The sequence below is a fragment of the Neopelma chrysocephalum genome, unplaced genomic scaffold (assembly GCF_003984885.1).
Source record: "Neopelma chrysocephalum unplaced genomic scaffold, ASM398488v2 Primary Assembly neopelma1_43, whole genome shotgun sequence".
Classification (NCBI taxonomy): Eukaryota; Metazoa; Chordata; class Aves; order Passeriformes; family Pipridae; genus Neopelma; species Neopelma chrysocephalum.
In genome coordinates, this window is record NW_020897702.1 from 11,388,615 (window position 1) to 11,407,115 (window position 18,501).

General features: G+C 37.0%; 1 protein-coding gene across 4 annotated transcripts in view; it reads right to left on the reverse strand.

The window, feature by feature from the left end:
• Positions 1-18,320, reverse strand: part of DYNC2H1 (dynein cytoplasmic 2 heavy chain 1) — a 170,675-nt gene extending 152,355 nt beyond the window's left edge. For 2 of the 4 annotated variants that reach the window (XM_027677336.1, XM_027677335.1), the window contains exons 1-18: positions 17,373-18,319; positions 14,856-15,026; positions 13,749-13,884; positions 13,313-13,431; positions 12,612-12,756; positions 11,604-11,836; positions 11,241-11,375; positions 11,024-11,137; positions 10,715-10,826; positions 10,450-10,574; positions 8,443-8,618; positions 6,844-7,039; positions 5,726-5,821; positions 3,786-3,938; positions 3,578-3,676; positions 1,373-1,512; positions 1,054-1,282; positions 472-599 (exon numbers count right to left, since the gene is read on the reverse strand). In XM_027677336.1, coding sequence (XP_027533137.1) covers positions 472-599; positions 1,054-1,282; positions 1,373-1,512; positions 3,578-3,676; positions 3,786-3,938; positions 5,726-5,821; positions 6,844-7,039; positions 8,443-8,618; positions 10,450-10,574; positions 10,715-10,826; positions 11,024-11,137; positions 11,241-11,375; positions 11,604-11,836; positions 12,612-12,756; positions 13,313-13,431; positions 13,749-13,884; positions 14,856-15,026; positions 17,373-17,570 — 2,705 coding nt within the window. In that variant the 5' untranslated portion in view covers positions 17,571-18,319. Of the gene's footprint in view, positions 1-471; positions 600-1,053; positions 1,283-1,372; positions 1,513-3,577; positions 3,677-3,785; positions 3,939-5,725; positions 5,822-6,843; positions 7,040-8,442; positions 8,619-10,449; positions 10,575-10,714; positions 10,827-11,023; positions 11,138-11,240; positions 11,376-11,603; positions 11,837-12,611; positions 12,757-13,312; positions 13,432-13,748; positions 13,885-14,855; positions 15,027-15,309; positions 15,354-17,372 lie in introns of those variants that run through there. The other 2 variants (XM_027677337.1, XM_027677338.1) reach the window with 2 other exon arrangements.
• Between the last annotated feature and the right edge of the window lie 181 nt (positions 18,321-18,501).

An 18,501-nucleotide genomic window follows, 5' to 3' on the forward strand; every position in this document is an offset into this window, starting at 1 on the left:
ACCATACAGCACAGTAAGTTCCATGGGAATATACATAAGAATAAAAGCCTACACTAGCATGTTTTAAATTGTAAGTTATAAGAGGTAATCAAATGTTTCAACACAGGAATTATTTCATGTATAAACATTCATCGTGTCTTTTGCTAACTGCCATATATATTTCTCATGTACAGGATTTAGCTAAAAAATTTTTAAAAATATCACACTTTGTAATATTTAAGAATCAGCCCTGAATTTTGATGGAGTTTCCCATTATGTCAGACAAAGTAATTAAAAGTTTTCAGAGAAGGCTGAACAGATAAAAGACAGTAAGTGTCTAAAAATAAAATGGAAAAATGAAAACCTAAACATTCAAAAAGTACATCAATATTTTAAAAACTCTAGAAGTTCTATCTATATCTTCACGTAAGATACCTTTAAAGTATCTGATAGAATACAGTGTTCAAACAAAAGAATAGAGTTACACTATACCTTGGAAGACGTTCTGCTTCTTTCCCTCTCACTTTTAATGCCTTAAAGTTTTTTTCCCAGTCCTGCTTGCTAGAAAGATGAGTCTTCACCAAACATTCCATATCTACTTGGCCAATTACGGTCCATTCCTTCCCAACATTATTTTTCATTTCATGGAAAAGAAATATTTTCCAGACTAAAAAAAATGTTTCTCAATAATATTAAAATACTTTAATAATGTTTTCAAGCAATATTGTCTTTAACCTTTGTGCCCCTTCAATTACCTAGAGATTCTCTTCATGCAAAAATCAGGAAACACAAAATGGTTTCACATATTCACACATTTAAGGATAATCAAAACAGCAGGACTGAAAAGACAGCTATAATACAGAGGTTTCGATGGGAACTGTACATATATTTCAAGTTAGGCATATGCTTAAGTGGTTGACTAACATGGGTGGACTTACTAAGCTTTTGCTTATATGTCTTGCAGAAAAGGACAATAATGCACACGTCAGTGCTCAATTATTTCTAGGGTGTCCGAAGCATACACAAATACAAATCTAAGATTAAAAAAGTATGTCAGTCCAATACTGAAATTACCTTGAATTGATTAGAAACGTCTGTCAGCCTTCTGAACAAATCCTCTGCTTTACTGAAAGCAGTCAGAAATCCATTTGCATTTCTTTCAGTCATAACAGTGAATATAGATTCATCATCTGCTTCACTTACTCCCCTAAACTGATTTGGAATAGAGATGAATCTCTTCATTTCTCTATAATATCTAGCTCGTACTTCTTCGAAAGGAGGTCTGAATTGCAACCGGCCTTGTCTAAGAAGTGAAAAAGATCATAGAAAAATTAATATTTTAATGTAACCGGAGCTTAAATACTTTCTTATAAGGTAAAAAAAAAAATCTTACTTGAATGTTAGATCAATATTTATCTCTGGTAAATTCTCATTGAGTGCTTCTAAGCCGATTTGATACTGATGCTCCAGAGCTTTGTAAAGTTGATGATTCCAGTGTTGTCTCCAAGCTTTCATATCGTTCGATTTGAAACCCTAAAATTTAACAATGTTTATTTTTTATTTTATTTTATTTCTCAAATCATAATTATAAGCTGAAAGTGCACACAGTACAATGTCTGAAGACTAGGACCTCAGTAAAGTTCACTGAAGTATCACACCACTGGAACAGACTTCCCAGGGAAGTGGTCATGGCATCAAGCCTGTCAGAGTTTAAGGATCATCTGGACAACATACTTAAGTCATATAGTTTAGTTTTAGGTAGCCCTGTGAGGAGAAGAGGGTTGGACTCAATGGTCCTTGCGGGACCTTTCTAACTCAAGATATTCCTTGGTAATATGACCAGTTTGAACATTAGGAAGATCTAGAGTTATTGCATTTATTTCAAATTAATATAGCAATAACAAAAAAAACCCACAAATCAAAAAGAGTCTCTATGGCAGTCCAGCATAAGAACTTCACTGAGATTTACTGTAAGATTCTTCAAGGTTACTCTAAAATGCACAGGACTCAGCTAGAAATAAGATAAAGAGCTGTCTGAATGAGAGATTTAAACCTATATTACACCTTTTATTTTCTTATAATATGCAAGCTACCTTTTAAACAGTATTTAAAAAAATTCTTGTGTGTTTACACAGACCAATGTTAACTACTAAGTTAGCAAAGACTTTATCTCAAAGAATTCAGACTTTCATTGGAATCTGTTACACGGCACTGTAAGAAAGTGTAAATCCCTATCTATCAAATCTGTAAATGGTCTCTTACAAGTCGTCCAGGGATTTTTAAAAGGACAGCACAAGCTAAGGAAGAAATTAGAAGCTTCTTCCAGCTTAACAGGTTCTCTTGTTTAATTGAGAAGTGATTTAGATAGGGCTTTCAAGGCAGTCAAGGGCTGCTGCAGAAAGCTACACAGTTAAGGTGTGCCCTACAATTCAAGGCAGCCCAGAGGAACTCTTCCAACAGAAAGATTCTAGAGATTAAGAAAATCTGAAATTGTCTCAATTAAGCCTTCAGACAATCACAAATAGGGTTTAAGAAATATGTAAAATCTTGATGACAATAGGAGTAAGACTATACCATCTTGTAATTTCTGGACGGTGAAAAAGATACATTTGGTTAAGTTTTATAACTTCTAGTCAAAGATATTTAAAAAGTGACTAATATAGTTTTGTTAATTTTCCATCTAAAAATATTCTGTAATACCAAAACAATTTTCAAACAGATCCTAAGGCAAATATAGATTATTTTCATAAAATAAGATAAAAATCTGCAAACTAAACTTCAAAAGAAATTACAAACTAAAAGCTCAATCAATACACATTTCTTTTTCTTATTATCCTGAGAAAACGAAAATAAAATTATAAGTAAAATACTGTAGAGATACTGCATTTATTTGACTGGCAAATACCAACTAAAGTAATCTGGGTTTGCATTAGAAAGGCTAAGAACAACACATCCATCTAAGAATATAGTTCTTTGATTGCTGAAGGCTATAAGAAAAATTAAACTGACTGGAATGATACGTCAAAATAGATTAGGTGATGTAATATTACCTACTTAATAATATGACATTCTTAAACAAAATCTTTATCATCTTACTCAATGATCTTAAAGGTCTTTTGCTACTCAAGCGATTCTGTGATTCTACTCTAAAAGTTGACAGTTGATAAGTGAACCAACAAAAACTTATCTTTTTCATTATTTCAGGCAGAAATGCATTTTAATTCTAAATTTTATACATTTGTTCTATTCTATCTGAGGATCACTCATATCTGTACCAATTGCTTTGTTTTACCTTGCATTAATGGCTCTGACATAACTGATCTATATTATCTAAGGTTTTCCCATTTCTTCATCTAACATGTGTCATTGACCAAAAGTTCTCCCATGACTAGTGTGAGATCAAAAAGATTGCCTTCCTCCTCCTCATCTGAGATTTTACCTGACACCTGACATTAACTAGTACACAGTTGGTTTTCCTGACCTAGCTAGTAACTCCTTAATCAAAATTAATTCAATCATGCCATGTTTGAGTCTTTATTTTTGATTACTGTTGAAAAGTCAAATGTTCACAGTTTGCAGTACGGTAATGAAACCCTGCCTGTGACTTGAGGCTGGCAAAACCAGTTCTGAGCTCCTGGAGTCCATCTTTCCAACGCTGCTGCTGCCGAAGTAGATCAATATTCATAAGTGATATAACCTGTTAAAAGAATTTTAAGGAATAATAAACATACTCATCACGATGTAAATGAAAGAACGGGAAGGTAAGCTATAAGAGACACAATTTCAATTTCATATGGAAAATGTACCTTTTCAATGAAGTTTGTGTGCCACTTCCTTAGTTTTCTATTTTCAGTGGAAAGCCGTTCAGCAGCCGCTTGAAGTTTTTGGATATAAGCTTCCAGTTCTCTGGGATTATCCCATGTTATTTGAGCTTTTCCTCCAGGACCAGATTTTGAATGCTTTAAAAACATACAAACTTCGTCAGATTTATTGACAAATGTAGTCTACCAGCTAGCATACAGGAAGTGATAATATGAGAAAGTAAAAAATGGAGGACCTTCCTTTCCCTAACTGCATTAGAGACAAAATAATCTGGCAAATCACAGACATGTAGGCATAGCATTATAGCTACATCAATGCACTGGGGAAGGATTAATGACAGACTCTTAAGAGAGTTTGAAATAAATTAACTTATGTTGAGACTTCTGCCCCACAAACGTAAGCAGACAGCTCAAGATGAAAGGAAATCTTAAATTTCTCTCTTTCTCTTTGTTCTGCACAGACCAAAACCAAAAATGTGACACTAATAATTGCTAATCAACTTCACCTGTTTATCATTAAATAATTTTTTTAAATTACAGTGTAAAACTTCACTGACTCACATAAGCAGATTTGGGGAGTTTCATTTCTATGGGCTTTTTATCAAGGTTTTGGTGATTTTATGCAATAGAAAATCAGAAGACAAAAGCATCTGAAGTTCCAGAGCTAGATCTATTCCTAAAAGACGCAGGGCAGAAATCACATTAAATAGGAGAGTATGTTGTGGTTTTGAACACCTGTACACCATCACTATCTAAGGGGTTGCACACTAAAAGAATCTGTAGTATAATCTATAATCAGCTAAAGCAAAACTTAAAAGACAGTTTGGGAACTTTTTCCAGGACACTTTTGAACCTACAGTTTGGTTTGCAGTCTTCACCATTTTTTATGAACTAATCCCAACGCAAGCATCCCTTCTACTCCCAGCCCCAATCTTATAATCTGTCTTGCAAAACGTTTCTCAGGAGTGAGTTTCCAATTGTTCCTGTAATGCTTGCTCTGGCGGCATCATTCTCCAATACAGAGTTTATGGGCATGTTATAATTCACGAGCCATTCTCACATTGTAAGAGCATTAGAACAGGCTGGAGTGCTTGAAACTGATCAAAACCAGTAAACTGAAATTCATTATAGACATGCTTCTCCAGACAGAAAACAGAGATATGTTGTTTAAAAAAATGCGGATTGCAGTAGTGTTCATATTGTCCCTTCAAAGCAGAAAAATTAAAATAAATAAAGTCCTCCAAATTGACCCAAATTTCTTAAAAGAACCTAAGGATAGTGAACTTCCAAACAAAAAAGAAAAAAAAAGAAATGCTATTCTCAGAGCAACTATATTATTACTGAATATCAACCCACTGTAACAAACTGCATGTATAAGTCAATAATCAGATAGATCCACAGATTCTTTGTCCTTAGCCTAAAACAGAAACTATCTGGCTACTTCTAATCTGCTCAAAACACAAATTAGAGATATTCAACAGAATTACAAAATCCAGAGAGGTTTAATAATAGACAAAACAGTGAAATCATTTCTTAATACTAACTTATCTCCAGAATAAAGCATATGCCAAGCTTACTAAAACAGACCAAAATAATATTATTTAGAACAGCTAACACAGGAGTTATGTTACCAGCTATTAAAGAATTGACCACATCATAGTTCAGGTGCAATACAAACGCTAAAAATAATTCCTGAGAGAGTATATTACACTAATATCCAAGTTAAAAAGGAGTAAGCAGTTGTTTAAATGACAATATATATAAAAAAAGGCCCAATGATTTCAATAAATGTTAATTAAGGTGGCGTTGCTTGGATGAGAAGGTTACAGTTAAAAAGTCCAGCAATAAACGCAGAAAAAAACCAGCATATAATAAAAACAGATACCATTGAAATTAAAAATACAAAGAGAGGATAATTCTTTCACCTTAATTATCTGTTCGAATGCTAGAGCAGACTGTAACATCATTGGCTTCTGACTCTTAATCATTTGTTGATCAATAGAATTATAAAAATGTGCCACCTGTAAAAAGAGAGAGATTAAATGTACAAGAACAGATAAAAATATTTATATACAAATAACTGCAACCCAGAACATTCCTGAAAATATTGCCCAATCAATCTCATTAAGAAATGAGAACTACACAAGTAAAATATTTAAAAATATCTACATATAATGCTAAGGTGGTTCTATCTTCTTCTAGTAATGAATTCTAATACAAAAAAGGTCGCTTCTTACACATCTGAGGTGATTATGCTTCACCCTAAGTGAAATAGGTTCAGTCTCTGATTTGTTTTAAGTGAATTAGTTCCATTATTTTATGCAAATGTTGGCATCTAGTGCCATTTCAGAGACCTTCAAGTATCAATGACATCCGCCAGGATACGACACGAGCTAAAAATATCTGTTTATTTCCAGATGGACAGCTGGAGTAACAGGTATACCCTACAACTTGCTTTAGTTGTCCACATATAGACATTTAGTGCCTTTTGACATAAGTAAGGTTTCTACTTGGGCACCTGTAAGTGATCCAGATGTGCGGGTATCTTGCAGGTCTTATGTCATCTCTGCCTTAGCTGTACGGGTATCTCAGCTATCAATGACACCTCATGTGAATAAAAACTTTTGTAGCATTGAATGCAATCAAAAAAATACACCACCCACTCCCCCCAAAAAACCTACACATATTTCCATTAAAATACTTATTAATATATTTTCAGTTGAAAACTAGCAATGGTGAGGACAAGTTGCTTCATTTTATGACATTTTCCTTCAGTCACAATAATCAAAAACTGAGACTAAAATCAGGTGATCAATTGTCTTATTTTTGCATATTCATGCAGTAACTTCACACAGCTTTAATACTATATTTCAAAAGAAGACACATTCTGAAATCGTAAAGCATTTCTTTATTTTTGTTTTATTTTATGGACTTAGCTAATTTGTTCAAGAAACCACAAAGACAGAAAAGACAGCAGTCTAGAAAAGTTCTACGAACTAAAGCTGGGAAGTCAGAACACAAAGTTATTAATTTAATCTTATACCTGTTTAAGGATGACTGCCTGCTTGCAGAACTTTTGTGCAGTGTTTGCAACATGCTGTATTTTAGTTGGTATAGTAAATCCAAGTGCTGATAGCTGACGTACTTCTCTTAGGAGAGTCACCAAACGATCGGAATAAAGTATATTCAGTGTTCCAGAAATGTGATCCAACTCCATCACAGGGCTATTAGCTTGGATACTGAATGAAAATAAAACAGATTACTGAATGTAATTTGATATTTATCCATTCTTAGATGCATTTTAGCATAATAAACTATTCTAAAAAGCTTGATGTCATTCCATTACGTTTTTCTACACTTATTAACATTTTAATTTACTCAGAATTTTTTCCAGTAACCTTTCTTTTAATTCAAAGCCAATGAAGACAATAAGAAATTAACAATGCCTATTGGTTTTGCTTGCAAAGTGCTTCTGTTTTGTGACAATAGTTAACATGAAACTCACAGTTAGACAGTATTTCTCAAATACACTGTATCCATCATTATCTCTCAAGCAGGCACTTTACAGGCCCCAGTCTTCAGCGTTGCAAAAGGAAAAAAATAATCTGAGGGAATCAGTCCAAGAACCAGGACTTGGATCAGTAAAGCACTTTGATATATGCAACCAAATGCTAATAAGAACATCAGCCTCTCTTCAGATTTTACTTCATTTTTTTTCTACTTTAGTAATGCTTCTACCACCATCCTTCAAGGCTTCTTTAGTAAAAACTTCAGCTTTATTCATTTTTTCTTTTTTTCTCATCTTTTTTCTAGTTTCTATATCCATTGTATTCTCCTTCGCAGTGAGCTACCTCTTTTCTTGTCCTTTTAATCACATGACATCTTTTAAAATCTCACAGTAACAAAATTTTATGGTACTAATAAAATTAGATGGCTCCATTATACTGGAGTTTATATATAATTATATTGGAGTGCTGAATCTGGTTATTTGCCATATTTGAGCATTTTTCATAAAATAAAAGTTTTCACATAAGTATCAACTCCTTATCCTCTGAAACTGTAGACAAACTCTTTCCAAAGGAAGTTTGCAACACAAGAAGCTATGTGGCCAATGAACTAAAAAATTGTTAAAATATATTTTAATATTCCAGAGAGAAATGTCATTATTTTGGGGAACATAATTCATGAAGTTTAAACAGATTTGCTTAGCCTTCTTTAATCTGTCCTATTTAGACTGCAGAATTTCTTGTGAATAACAATTAATTTGTTACTCTACATGTGTCATCCGTATATCACAGCTATTCTCTAATCTCATCTGGTTTCTATACATAATCACTATATGGATTACAATGGATAACAAGTAATAACAGCAAGCAAACCAAACATGTCTTTCATTCCAGGTGCTAACAGAAATGCAGGATTTGTTATTAACACTGTCGTTTATACTTCACCTTACCAACCAAGACTGGCAGGATGATGAAATTGTCATAAATTCTTCTATTTTGTTTCTCCATTCATTCTCAATTCTGTATTTTTTTTAATCTCCTTTGTTGAGTTCTAATGAATTACATCACACTACAGATTTCATATTTAATAAACGTAATTTATTTAATAAACATTATTTAAACAAGAATGTATTTACCAAAGTCCTGACTTGGAATTTGATAATTCTGACTGGATATTCCTAGACCAGTCATCAAATTGTTCTTGTTCATACACTTTTAACTGTTCCAGAAAAGAATCTGCACTTCGATGAAAAGTTTGAAATCCAGATAAGTCAGACAGAAGGGCCTCTGCCAGCTTGATCGCATCATCCACCTTAAACACAACCACAAAGAAAAGAAGCTTAATAAATAATAATAATAATAATGGCCAGTCTTCGTGAACAAAGATTTTGGGAGAGGTCTTTTACCTTTCAAGCCTGCGCAATGGATTTTTTAGGTGAGACACAGCATGCGCTGAACTGAGCCCACCCTTTAATCCTAAGGTTCATCTGCCGGGGCCAAGCAAGCTTGGACAATGGCAGTGAGGTCCTCAGGACGTAGGTTTGTTTAGAGTGACCTTCTCATAGATGGATGGCCTCACAGGGCTAACGAGCTCCATCTGCCTGGGGGACCGAGGAATCGAACCTGGGTCGCAGCGGTGAGAGTGCCGCATGCTAACCACTAGGCCACCAGGGGTCCCAGTATTTGATCAGAAAAGAAAAATCACCACAATAAAAATCAGTATTACAAAACATCCAAGTGAGATTAAAAAACTGATTAAAATTGAAAAAAAGAAGTGAATCCTGACTTGTGTCCCAGATGTTCGAATTCTCATTACAGTAAATTGGGTCTGAATAACTTGTCCGTCACAGGTGTCCACCACTATTAAGATACCCCAGAGTATCTCATCTGGTCTTCAGTTAATACTCCATAAAGTCACAGATCTCCCATGAGTTGTATCTATAAGGTCCATGACAGTACTCAAAGGTATTTGAAACAGAGTTTCACATCTATGTGTGGACAAATTAATCAAAACCCCAGTCAATACAATCAGTGGAGATCTGAGAGCAACTTAAAAATTTAGCACAACCTACATCAGACATAAAAGTGATACACATAAGCTGAGCTAAGTCTTTGGTAGACCAAGCAGAAGAAATAAACCTGAGCTGATGATGTTCTCTCTGCAAGAAGACGTAACAAAGTAACACCTTTAATACCTCTATCCCTTGTCATGTTCAGTTGAAATGGGCCCTGAAGATTTCTGCAAATCACAGGTGAATGACAAAAAACTGGGCTAATAGTACTGGGTTAATGGTTATTCTGGGATAAGTAACTTCTGTTCTCATTAAAATCTATAGTTATTGTAGATGGCACTTCTGTTCACAAAAAGCATTTTGCTTTTCACAGGTCAATGCTTTTCAAAAAATATTCAAAGTTTCCAACTGAAGTGTAAATACAAACTAACAAAATCAAAATAAGTCAGTCAACTATGTTTTAAACACAATCTGTTGTAAGAGAACACTGAATTGTACATTTACTTTTACTGTAAAGTAAAAATTTTACTGTCCATGTAGTAAATTCCCCAGCAGGCACAAACTCAAAATGCACTACTAAGAAATCCCTTCAATTTCAAGAGGACACTACACAGGTTGGTAATAACAAGTGAGAATTACCATGTCAGAATCTGGCTAACTATGAATCCTAAATACAATTTAAAAATGCAAACAGGAGGGTAAAATTTAACAAAAATTCCTCCTCTCTGAGGTTTTTTTGTTTGGTTGGGTTTCGTTTTGGGTTTTGGGGGGTTTTTTGGTGTTGGTTTTTTGGGGTTTTTGTTTGTTTGGTTTGTTTGTTTGTTTGTGGGGCTTTTTGTTGTTGTGTGTTTGTTTGTGGGTTTTTTTGTTGTTGTGTTTTGTTGTTTTGGGTTTTTTTCAAAAAAAAATTAAGTCATAAAAGCAGGCAGCTCAGTTTATTATAAAAAGAATGTTTTCTGGGTCTATTAATAAAATTCAACTTAGCAAGCAGCACCATTGAGAAAGAATCTTGATTATGCAACTCTTGGGAAGCCCACAGTTTTTCTATGTGGAATTCCCCACAAAAATGTCAAATACCATGTCCTACATTCTATGATAATACTGTCTGTAAACAGTAGTGGAATCTGTTACCTTCAGTTCCAGCTGCCGTACCCATACAATATTATTGACAACTTCAGAAAGGTTCTTGCCTGACAGTGGTCCAGAAACATCACCAGGAACACCATGGCATCGAGTTTCAAAGTCTGTCTGATAGTCTAATACAAGCAAAAGATTCGTTAGTCCAGAAACCTAACAGAACAATCTTAGTTGTAATTATAAAAATATAATAGTTATACTGACATAATTCAAGAATAAAGGATTCTAGTATTTGAAAAAAAAAAAGGCAATTAAATACCTTTGACATAATCTTGAAGTCCTGCCAGCAACGTTTCCCTTTCAAAAAGCAATTCTTTGCTTATATTTGGATGCTTTATCAGTTCCTTATGTTTCTGAAATATTTGAAGAAGCTGGAATATGAAATTTTAAAGAAGTTATCGCTTTCTACTGAAAAAAAATTAACATGTTCTGACACTACTGATTACTGCTGTTTATAAGTAGTGCTGTCTCTAGTTCTAAGCATTTATTCCTGTGCTCTAAACTCACTACTTAAGAATTCAATAAATTGATTTTCAGGAAATTTTCAGAACTACAAAAATACCCATACCTGCTGAGGACTGTCTTGAATTTCTGAAATAAATTTCTTCAATTTGCTTGCTATTTTTTGTTCTGCTGGTGCAATAATTCTTTCATACTGAACAATGGCTGCTTTCCATAATGGCTAGAGATAATGAGTTCATGTTAGTTTAGGTCCATCCATATACATCACAGAAAGATACAGAAAGAATGAGAATAAATTAAAAATTAAAAATTAAGCATTATACCTCTGTGTAAGGATTGTAGTGTACAGGATTTAGGCCAGTAAAGGGTTCAAACACTTGAGCAGGATGTAAAGAATTTTGTTCTCCAGCTGGCAAAAAGAATGTAAGTTTTTCATGCAGTGTTCTAACAGTTAGCACCTATGGGGAAAAAAGTATTTGATATATCCAAAGTAGTTTTACATAAAACTTACATTTAGAAGTACCAATCTCTCTCCTTTTTACAAGAAGGCTCAGGTAAACATAGATTATGCAATACTATCTGACTCTGTAAAGATTATAAAAGTGTTTAACTCTCTTTTTTAACTTGAAACAATATTGTTTAATTCTGTGTCTAATGAAACTGATCTCTATAATTGAAATCTCTACCTCATCAAGACGTTTGCCAAGTTTGGCTAGCAATTCAGGGGAATATTTCTCATTTTTCCATGGATGTAGAGTATAACGTTGCCACAGCTGTCCAGTTAAGTATTCACAAGCTGACACCCATTGCTCACAAATCAAGATGCCAGCCTTTATATTTTCTTTAACACTGTGAAAAGCATCCTCCCACAAATTCAAAGCTGCTAATTTTCTCTGAACATATCTACCTAGTGAGCCACCTAGAAGACAAAAACGTATAGAAAAGCAAGATGTCATGTTTGCTTAAAATAATTCCTATGCCACATTCCAATTACATTTTTAAAAAACTAGTGTAATGTCTTGATTTCAAACCACACAAATGTACCAATAACTGATTATTTTGTTTTAGATTCAACAGATCTCTTGAATATCTCTGAGTTAAACAGAGGTTACTCCAATATCAGAAGCTGATGGATTTGGATTTTGAATTCCACATACAAGCACCTGTCCTTATCATCAGTAATGGCAGTATCTGACTTCCCCCTGAAATCTTTGCCCTCATGCACACACACGTCCGGCAGCAGCAGACAAACTCACTGCCTACTGCCTGTCCCCAAACGTGGGGCTGCTGTTGAGGGAATGAGAAGAAGCAACCTCTCTGCACATCCTGCTCTCACCTCCATACAGACTAAATCAACCTTTAAATGGGGGTTTATGTAAATAAATTTTCTCCTCTAAGAGAAAGACAGGGAGTGCAACAGAAGTATGACAAATCTACTTCACCAGCAGAAATGGATCCACCTCCATCTTCTTACTATCTATCATCTTCCCAAGCATGGGAAGATATTTACCAGAACTGGTTGAATTATTGCATACTAGAAGGCAAATAATACTAATGGATCATAATTACAAGAAGTAAGCACCTTAATGCTGTGGGCTATTACTGGTGCCTTTACAAGGAAGAAGGCTTTTGCTCAAGGAATCATTCTACTTTTTCTCAACTGTTCATTCAAAAAAGACTGCATAAAGGTTTACCTATTACATCCAAGAGATTATGCATACGTGACTGTGGATAAGGATCATGTTCTGTTTGTCTCCACACACTATCAACAGTATCCTTGGTACTTTCCACCAAATCCACAGCTTCAAATAATGATAGAGTATCCAAGTTGTAATAATCCTAGAAAAAAAATGCCCGTTAATATGTTTACTTTGCAAGTAGTATTGTAGAAACATTTATAAGTTTCTGAAGCTGGCAAGCAGTATAGTTTCCTGGGGTTTACTGCATAAAAGAATATGTCATAATACTCTTAAAAAACAAGCATTTGTGTAAGTTTATTTATGTGAAGAATTCATTGATATCTCAAGCACTGTTCAAGAAAGCACTTTATGGGTGCTAAAATTTTTGCATGATAGCACTATTATTGTCCTTTTTATAACCTTATGAGTCGATCTCTAGTTCAAAAACTGTAGAATATTGTTGTATTTCTACAGCAGCTCTTAGTATTCAATGGTCAGATCTGTTCCCAACTAAATGTTGGCATTCCCATGCACCACTGTCACTACAAACTACATGAATGTCATTTAAAGTAAAATTTTGCCTAAGAAAAAATAACTAAATAGTTATATACTCATATATTTGAAAAGAATGTACATATACTGACATATATTTCAGAGGAAGAATATTTTTTACTAAATCTAGAAATATATCACTGATCGCACAAAATAAAACATACTTTTGCAATGTCTTCAAATAGGTCTTTAAAATATGAAGCTCTCTCTTTACTACACCATTTACTTCCATGACGAGCACATTCTATCCAGAACTGAAATTCATCTGTTGGTGTAAGTATAGCTGCAAATAACAACAGAAAATATTTATATATGAAATAAATTGAGTGTTATAAAATATTTTCAGTCAGAACATACTTTCTAAAGCAGGTTTTTACTATGTAGTTATGTAAATATCTTTCAACTTCTGATTCTGACTAGATACAGTTTAAAGGTCAACTCTGGTCTCTTCGTATAACCATCACTAATTCCATTTACTCACCACAGCCTGCTATACTTCACTCTATGCAGTCACTGGGAAGTCTAAAAATTCAACTTGTAAATAAATTATTTACTCCTAATTTAAAATTAATTATAAAAAGATATAACTGCAAAACAAACCTCGCACATCATCTTCACAGAATTTTGTTCCTGTGTAATTAGGATCTGATCTTCTGAGAGCAGTACTCAAGCCAGCTTCAAGTTCACTTAAAAGCTTCTGGAGTTTGGGATCAAATGTTTTACTCCATCTCTCATCCTGTAATGAAAATTTCAAAAATTGTGACTCACATGATAGAGCAATTACTATTTTCCTTCCATTAATCTTAAAAAAAATAAAAAAAAAATCAGATTAAGTAAACAACCACATGGTGGGACAATGTAATAATATTTTTTTTCTTAAAGTCAAAGAAAAGGACCTCATTCTCTTCATTTAAGAATTCAGAATAATACTGTGAAAAAAAAGTTTTATCACAAAATCAAGTCAGTTGTTGGCTTTATAAAGGCACTCTGAAAATGTGTTCAAAATCATTTGTTAGTTAATTCTCTTAAGTTAAATAAATTTGGACTACTATAGCATAATCTGGAAATTGCTAGAATAAAATACAAAAAGTTACTGTGTTTTTCTAACATTATTTTACTAACATTATCACACACAATAAATTAAAAATATTTAAGTGCTGAAACTCCACTTGTTCAGCTTATGAAATATAGCCATGGCCATGGTTTTTCACAAAATATTCTTCAATAGAATAGAAGAAAAAGCTGCTGAAAACTTTAAAAAAAGCAAAAACTATGAAAAATGCAGATGTAAAAATTAACCTAGAGTCTAGTGTACCTATCTGCCACTTATTAAAGAACCACCGTATGCATGACACAGACCTATGCATTTTATACAAACTCCAAGAGTATCTAAAACAAGAAAAGGACGCAAGGCTGGCATTACTGTTGGAAAGGAGGTAAAGAGCTATTTTCTTCATTAACCACCCCTGCACAATGTATTCCATGCTTCCAGTCAGGCATATGTATGACCAGAATCCTCCTCTCCTCCTTACTGATAGGAGATGAAGTACTTTCTATAACTTAGAAATAAAAATCGCCCTTGTTTAATCTCTTAAAATATTTTGGTTTTAAAACATAAAACATTTAGTTCAAAATTAGTTAACATCCTATGGAATTTCAATGTCTCAGTATAAATCCCCAGAACATTTAAATTGGTATATTGCTCACCTTCAGTAACACTGGTGCAAAAACTTGACGTACAGCTTGATAAAGGGTGTTAATTGGTGAATTTAGCATAGATGACACAAGAATATTACTATGAAGATTATCTTCTGTAATTACATCAGGTCTCAGCTTAAAGAACACCAACACGTTATTCTCTGAATCAGTAGCCTCAATCTGTAATAATCGGGAAGACAGGATTTGTTTAGAAAACTGTCAGTGACTGCATATTATACTAAATCATGTACACCATTTACACAAACAGTTTGTATCAAGAAAAGAATATAAAATACCATATTACTCCCTCTGGGCTCCGATAACATTCTGGTAGTATCTATTTGCACAGAAAATGAAAATTTTTATTATACTCATTTGTGAGCCCATAGGAACCTGACTTCCAACATCAAACAGATAAAGCCTCTTTCAGCACATAATGTCTGTAAATACCATATTTTCTTACTCTATTTTGAAAACTCCACTTCCCACTTTCTGTAGACAAAACAGAAACTCTGTCTTGTGCCTAGAGAAAAATATACATATTTTTTATGCGACATACCTTTGGGAATATTTTTCTAAATATTCTAACTATTCTGTATTGTTTTCCTGAGTGTGTAAATATGTAACTATTACAAATCATTGAATTCTCAAGGATAGAGAAAGGTATGGTCCTTCATTAGTCATCAGTCACAATTCATGTTCCCTTCACAGCCCAATTTATGGGTAAAGTTCCAAATGCTGCCATAAATCAATTTGTGGCTGAGAAGAATTCATAAAACAGTAAAATATTATTAAACATTTGATAAATAAATAGCAAGAAGATATGCAAGCTGAAATCCCAAATTCTGCACAATTATAAACATCTGTATACTCTTTTCCGTTAAAAGAAATGGAGGGATAGGAAGAACAGCTTTCAGTTTTACTGAACAGTATCAGTTTTTGCTTTCTTATCAGCTCTTTAGCTCAACACCTGCAGACATCTTCACTGAGATAACAGGTATACAGTGTAGCACTGATATGCATCTGATCTCCCACAGCTGCTGAAAGCTGCTTTGTATTTTAGACAGTGGCTCAGCAGCAAACCCCCAAAATTGGTACACATAAACGTTCACTTTTGCCTGAATATAGAATGCACTAGTCTTAACCAAAGAGGCACGCAAGTTACTGGTCCACAATTCACATGTTAAGGACACATTACACTCATCTTCAGTGCAGAAAAAATCTGTCACTGACATAACAGACACCACATCCCTGGTCTCACAGCAGAACGACAGGACACATGCCAAGACCCACACTTTGCCTGTACACTCTGTGCAGCCTGTACACTCTGTGGCCTGATTATATAGTGACATTGAGTGCACATCACACCCCATGGTATCACTCAGATGAGTCACTTGCTGAACACAAACACTCAAGGCAGGACATTTCACACAATGAGCCTAAGATTTGCTCACAGATAGACATATCAGTTTGAAAAATGCATGCTTTAGACAAACACCCACCTTGGGACTTGTCAAATATCAGTCAATGTGCCATATATTGGGTCACATTCCCTGCACAGACATTGGCCACGCAATCCTTCCATGCACCCATGACCAGGAAGAAATCATACATCAGACTCCACCTGGCATTTGCAGTAAGGTAACATGCCATCCTCCAGGCTGCATTATATTCACACAGCGACAATATACAGCACACTAAAACTGCATCAGTATGGGCACGATCCACTAAAAAACGTATCACCAGCTAACCATATGGTCTTTACAGACTCTTGGGCCAGAGCCCTGGTTTTAGCTGGGATAGAGTTAATTTTCTTCTTAGTACCTGAGGCAGTGCTGTATTTTGGGTTTAGAATAACACACTGATATGTTGTTTGTTGCTGAGCAATGATTATCTGAAGTCAAGGAATTTTTAGTCCCTCGTGCACGGCCAGTGAGGAGGTGCACAGGAAGTTGGAAAGGAGCATGGCCAGGACAGCTGAACCGAACTGACCAGAGGAATATTCCATACCACAGAGTGTCATGCTTCGTATATAGACTGAGGGGAGTTGGCCAGGAGGCATCGATCACTGCTGGGGAATGGGCTGTACATGAGTGGTGAACAACTATATTTTTGCATCACTTACTCCACTTGGGCTTTCTCGCCCCTTTTCATTACAATTATTAACACTATTACTAGCATATTAGTAGTTGGTTATTATTATACTGTTATTGTATTTTACTTCGTTGTTCTTATCTGAACCCCCAAAAGGGGTTTAACCTTTTCTTCCCGATTCTCCTCTCCACCGCGGGGTGGAGGCCAGTCAGTGGTACTTAGCAGCCGACTGGGGTTAAACCACGGCAGCCGCCAGTAACTTACAGCAGACATAGAGACCTGCACAGATATTCGCAGTAGGGAGATGTCTCCCAAATCTGATACCAGTCTTTACGGCCACTAAGCCTGGGCTGACTGTGGGCTCTGCATTCCCAATCGCACGCCGGGATGCGGTGGACACGCGGGACCCGGCCATGCCGGACACTACGGTACCTTATTGGAGGTGCTGAGCTGCGCGCCCGAGTGGTGTACCACGAGCAGGAACTCGTTGCCGTCGTCGAGGAAGCTGCTCAGCTCCGGACGGGAGTGGAGCCCCGCCGCCAGGGCAGCACAGCCCGCCGGATCCAGCCCGAAGTAGTTCGCAGCCGTGGCTGAGATAAAGCGCTTCCTCGGGTCTCCCTCCCCGGCCATGCTTGCCGGGCTCACCCCGTCAGGCAGGATCAAGGCGGGGGCGGATCCAGAACCCCACGGGAGCACATGGAAGGGCTGGCGGGAGAAGACCCGGCGGGAAGGACGGCGAAGCACAAGAGGAGAGGCCCGGAGCGTACCGACGTCCCCGCGAGCCGTCACTATGGTGACCGAAGATGGCGGCCCCAGCGCGCAGGCGGGGTCGGGCCGGGTGGCGCCCGGCAAGGGCCGCTGCCCGCGGAGGGGAGGGAGAGAGGGAGGGAGGAAGGCGGCGGTGACGCGCTCGGCGGTCGGCGGGCACAGTGGGCGGGGAGGGGCGGTGGCGGAGAAGGCACCGCGCTCGTCCCGCCACCGCAGCAGTAGTCCAGAGGTGCTGCCGGGCTTTCCTGTGGGTTCACCGAAGCACCTCTCCTGCCATCAGCTGCGTCACGGTGTCACGGCCGCCGCAGTACTTGGGGTGTTTCACCCCCCCACACCCCTTCCCTCTCCTTTAGGGATCCGTGCCGCAGTGCGCGAGTGTTCAGACCCCCACCGGGAGCTCAGGCTTGTGTGCCCGTGGTTTCGTGGGTCAGCGCGGGCGTAGCGATCAGCGCCCTGATCCGCGCTCCCAGCTCCTTCTCCAGGGAGTTGTCGAGGCGAGAGAGGGTCTCCCCCAACAGCTGTCCTTGGGCTCGGCCGCCGCCCGCACCTCTCAGAGGCGGCTGCCGCAGCCCCGCGCCCGTCCCCAGCGCTGCCCACCCGGCGTCCCCACGGGACACGGCCGGCAGCTCCGGCCCGCGGGCGAGCTGGGACCTCGCGGCGCCCCGCGGACCCTGGCGACTAACGCAGGGTTCGCGCTGTCCCGTTTATGTGACCGCGAACGCTCGACTGTAACGGGCACACCCACCCGGCCCGACCTGGCACGGCCCAGGCCCACCGCACCCCAGGCACAAGC